Below are 5468 nucleotides of genomic sequence, written 5' to 3'. Positions count from 1 at the left end.
GCACTCGTTGTTGGCGCCTTGAATTGGACAACGACACGAGCAAGCGAGTGAGAAACCGTGACTTTAATAGCCTATGTGGAAGTAAATGCGAAATGTGTAGTGAAAATAAAGGCGCGAGAGGGGGAAATTAGCAGGCGTTTAATGTGCGATCGCATGCGGTGCTGCAATACGCGACGGCGCCGGTCTCAGTTAAACGACGCGTTCGGCCAGAGTAGCAGTACAAAGAGTTAGTGAACGGTCGCGTGTCTCTTTTACTTGGAAATTTTATAGCATCGACCGACAAAGCAAATAGTCAAAACAAAATAAAAAAGCGGAAATAGCAGTTACCGTGTAGTTTATGAATATAGTCGTTTAAAGAAACAGTACTTGTGAAAAGCAAAAGAAGAAGAGGAAGAATCATGCTACGGGTATTAACTGCAAGACGAAATTGTGAATTACCGTCGCGATTTTTTCAAGTGCGTTTCGAGCATTAATTAAAAGCTTTTTAAGGTGTTTTTCTACTTCTACCAACAACCCTTCCAATGACGCGCGGCATATCAAACACAATTGACGTGCTGCTGCCGACAGCCACAATCGTGCGTGCTTGTGTGTGAGTGTATAGATACATATAAGTTTAGTTACTTGTGTACAAAAGTGTGTCGTTTGGCAGCATTTTACATCAAGCGCAGCGCTTGGCATTTTTCTCAGCCTGTGACGTTGCGTGCTTACCGACGGCTTTTTAAAGTAAAAGTGAAAATTAATGCCAATTTAAGCGCTCTATGTGCGCTTGCATTGCTCAACGCAAGCAACTCAATGTCAACGGCCGCAACAACCCGCGCAACGCTCACACAACACGCGCTATCCTCGCCAACACCTGAAATTGCTGTCAATTCTTCAGCTTCAGTGTCGCCCATAACACAACCGAACAGCGTCATAACGCCGCATTCGCATACCCATACACCCGTACTCGAACAATTGTGCGTGCTGCGTCGGCATCGCGTCGATATGCATCCAGATTGTATGCTGTTGCAGGCACATGGCGTAACAAGCCCGCGTTTGAGCCCTAATATGTCAGTATTGGCAGGTGAAAAACGTAGACGCCATAGCCAGCCAATGTCCATGGATGAGACAGAGGAAGCGGAAGAAGTGTGTGAAGGGATTGACTCGACTGATGAAATGGATGTGGTGGGAGATGCCGAGGAGAGAGAAATCATAGTCGCGGAAAGGAAGCGCGAATTGGAAGACAAATCTGCCGTTGCATGCTGTGAGGATGAAGTGGACGCGGAGGCCGATATGGAAGAGGAAGATGATGCGCTAAGTCTTTGTAGTGAAGACAGCGAATTGTCGGTGGGTCAGGAGGAAGGCAGCGCTGCAACAAGTGGCTGCTACTCCACGCCCAGCTTTTGTGATTTCAACCAGCAGCGCCGCCTATTACTCAGCAATGTTGGTAATATGATGGCATTGTGCGCGCCGTCGGCTTTTAGCAGCGTGCATACGACCGCTTCAGCGTGCGGTGATGGGAGTGATGCGCGTTCAAGCGCTTCAACGGACGAAAATACAATGCAGCAGTTGGATGATGAGAGCATTGGTAGCAGTACGGGAATAGCGCTGCAACAGCAGCCGCCACCTCCGCCGCCCCCTAGCACTGTACTTGACCCATATGTTGTAGCCAACGCGTTACGCATGCCGGTGCCAGTGTTGCCGCGTGCAACAACACACACCTCACCTTTTCAAACGGAGTTCATGCGAAAATCTCATATGTACGCTGAGGAGTTGGTAAAGCAACAAATGCAATTTATGGCTGCGGCACGTGCTAGTGCTTTTACGTTGCGCGGCGCCAATGCGGCGGAGACCGTAGCAGCTGAGAGGAGGGCTATGGCGCGAATACAAGGAACGCCACAACAAATGTCCAACTTTGTGGGCATACAATCACAGCTAACGGCTATCACAAAGATGTCACAATTGAGCGCCGCCGCAGCGGCTGCGGCTGTTGCCGTAGCGGCGGTAGCTAATAATAATCAACCTGTCTCACATTCACATCAACAGCAGTTGCTGCAGCAACAACAACAACATAAACCGAATTTCCCAAACAATGCCGACGCGCTGACCAAACTGAACGCTTTGACGACAGCGCATACGCACCTCTCGCCCACCGCCGTTTCAAGCTTAAGCCAGCTACAAGCGCAAATGCAAGCGCACTTTCCTTATGCTCACAGCAACCATGCCAACAACAACCTCAACAATAATAATAATTTAAATGAACCAGCGCTCAAATTTAGCATCGATAATATTTTAAAGGCGGATTTTGGCAGGCGGCTGGCAGAGGGCGCAGCATGTATGGCGGCATGTAACAATAGCACGCGCTCTGCGAAAACTTGTAGTGGCAGCAGCAATAATAACAATGCCATGCAGCGCGCGCGGAAAGCGGTGGCCACGTTATCCATGAACAGCGCTGCAAACAATGCTGGTGCTGGTGCCGCGAGCGCAGCGATCGCGATCGATCTAACGCATCTCTGTGCGGCGGCGTCGACTACAACTACCACAGCGACGCTGAATTTCTCACACACACTTGCGAATATCTGCACAAATAGTAGCGATTCGAATAGCACCGCGGTGAGTAGCAGCTATGGCGGCGCTTCCGATCAAGCTAAATCACCTGCTGCTGCAACAGCCGCGGCTAATGGCGATTTAACAGCGTCAGCTGCGAAGTGCGTGACAGAGTTTAATGCGAAAACGACGGAAGATACGAATGCCAGCAGCAGTAGCAGCAGCGTTACCAAGTCCAGCGGCACAGGAGCGAGCGGAAGCGGCCCGATTGTATGGCCAGCGTGGGTGTACTGCACGCGCTATAGTGATAGACCCAGTTCAGGTAGGTGAACGGATTGGTGTGCGTTCTTGTCAAATGCAAATTTAAATGATTGCTTTGATTTGATATAAAAAATCTTGTGCAATGCATTTTTGACAGGAAAACTTAGTTTATGGGTTTTTTCTTTTTGTGATTTTATAAGCCAAAAGTGTTTTACAGAAGCTCTTCATGAACGCATTTTTAAAGTTAGTAGTCGCTACATTGTGCGTGTGTTAGTTGTACAAGAGATTATATTCGCAGTTTCTTTATAAATCATAAAAAAGTTAATAAAAAGGAAAAATTGCTAAAAATGACCAAAAAAAAAAGGGCATCCAAATTCAGTGCTTTTCTGTGTTGAATAATAAGTTTTTAAAAGTTGGGTAAATCTGCGTCGAACTTCTTCTGAATTTTTGAATATTTGCATATACTCGGGCAAGTAAATTGAACACTCAAATTGTATTTACCGTCTCTGAATGGCAGACGCTATTTGGTAAATTTTTTTTAATCAGATTTTATGTGTATTACAATAAAGTTAATGTGACTGTTGAAAAAAAAAAATGTGAGTTAAAGATCACCCCTAGATCTTTGAATTCATGAACAGATTGAAGTAAAGTATTATCAATGCTGTAAGATGACTGGAAAACCTTTTGAGTTTTAGCGAAGGTGACATGAAAACATTTCTTAATATTTAGAGAGATGCCAGAGTTACTGCACCAGCGAACGGGCACATTAATTTTCGTTTGTAACATAGGAACGTCCTCATTTTTTCTAATGGCCGAAAATATTTTCAAATCATCAGCATACAAAAAATGTTCGCAAATGAAAAACAGGTAGAAATATCATTAATAAATAGAACGAAGAGAAGACGCCCTAAAGTACTGCCTTGTGGCACCCCTGAAGATGCAATGAAAGGTTACGAACATTCACCCTCAATCGTTACCACACATCGCCTATCGGATAAATAAGATTTCAACCATTGAAAGAAAACAGTATGGAAACCAAGTGAGGCTAATTTACGTAATAGAATTGTATAAGAAACTCTATCAAATGCTTTAGAAAAGTCCGTGTAAACACAATCGACTTGAAAACCTTCAGCAAAAGTTAAAAAGCAATATTCACCAAAAGCAGCCAGGTTGGAAACTGTAGACCTACCCGAGATAAATCCATGCTGATTGGGCGAGATTAAGCGCTTAGTTGCAAAGTACATTTTTTTCTTTTACAATTCCTTCGAAAAGTTTAGAGATAGTTGAAAGCTTCGAGATCGGCCTGTAGTTGCACACATCATTATTCTTGCCACTCTTGAAAATAGGGGTGATAGTTGTGATTTTCCAATCGTTGATAAAAACTCCCGAAGATAGAGATTTCTTAAAAACTAATTTGAGAGGAAAGACAAAAGCCGGGCAGTTTTTAAGAAAAACAAACCATCCTTATCAGTCTGTTAAGAAGGTTTTAAACCCAAAATACCATTCTCAATGTCCAGGGAAACAAGGTTTAAATAGCCAAAATTCAAGGATGAAAGTGGATTATCATGGCAAGAAGAAAACGAGTACGTATCATCACTAGTGAAATAAAATTTGAACAAATCGGCAAACAAATTGGCTACGTCTACAGGAGTAGACGCTGACTTCTCATTAAAACGAACCGCAGCAGAGACTCCAGCGCTTGACTTCCAAACACGTTTTTAATATTTTTGCTGGTAAAATGCGGAAACAGACTCATTACTGCAGAAAAATATAAACTTAATAGTCAAAGATAAATTTAATACAATGTACTCTCACCGAACGGGCACTTCTCTTAAGCTGACACTTTTTTAGTACATACAAAAATCTTTAAGAACTTTTTTAATTTTTTTTCTTGGGCGGGCAACCCTCCCATAATCTATTATTAACTTGTTTTACAATTTTCTCCTAACCGGACACCTCCCATAAGTGGATACATTTTTCAGTCCCTTGGGTGTCCGCTAAGGAGAGAGTACCCTGTACTTTACACTCTGTAGTTTTTTGTGAAAATAATACACTTTATCGTAGTACAGCGCCACTTTTTCATTCATCTTAATTACGTATTTTGTAGAGTTCGACCCAGTCGTACAATTTGCCGAACACATATCCTCTAATTACCGCAATGCATTCGTGCGTCCATAGACGAGTCTTAAACTTTCTATTCTAAAAAAGGATTCTACTATTTCGTCGACAAATTGATCCTTTTACAGCTGATTATTTTATTCTAGTCAATGACGAAGTACTTACATAAGCGTGATTTCTTCTATTAAATACCAGTGTCTGAATCTGAATTACAATGTTTCCATACTAGTTTGGCTTTTCACTGCATTGTAGTGCTAGGGACTATCGAGTGATTTCAACTACCGATATATCGATAGTTACTGAATGATGTTCACGCTTGTTTATTTATTCATTAAAATTAGTAACTAAACCATTTCTTTTTGTTCAGTACAAAGTACCATGCAGACTATTAAGAAATCAAGCATTATTCGCACTTGGAAGCTATTGAAAAATATAGAAAGTTAGGCAATTACATTAAGGTATTGCGATTATTCCAAGTGCCCGGGGAATTGCTTGCTAAGTTAGTTTTGCAACATTTCACATGGAATCGATAAACTTCCCGAATATTTCTTTGAGGAACGCTG

General features: G+C 42.7%; 1 protein-coding gene across 1 annotated transcript; it reads left to right on the top strand.

The window, feature by feature from the left end:
* Nucleotides 1-243: 243 nt before the first annotated feature.
* LOC129244175 (homeobox protein invected-like) lies at nucleotides 244-2856 on the top strand. Its single transcript, XM_054881790.1, has one exon. It carries the CDS (start codon nucleotides 793-795, stop codon nucleotides 2854-2856), a length of 2064 nt encoding a protein of 687 aa, XP_054737765.1. The 5' UTR covers nucleotides 244-792.
* The last annotated feature ends 2612 nt before the right edge of the window (nucleotides 2857-5468 follow it).

The sequence above is a fragment of the Anastrepha obliqua genome, chromosome 4, assembly GCF_027943255.1.
Source record: "Anastrepha obliqua isolate idAnaObli1 chromosome 4, idAnaObli1_1.0, whole genome shotgun sequence".
In the NCBI taxonomy this organism is placed as follows: domain Eukaryota; kingdom Metazoa; phylum Arthropoda; class Insecta; order Diptera; family Tephritidae; genus Anastrepha; species Anastrepha obliqua.
The sequence above is the reverse complement of the archived record's forward strand: the minus strand, read 5'-3'. Positions and strand labels throughout refer to the sequence as shown.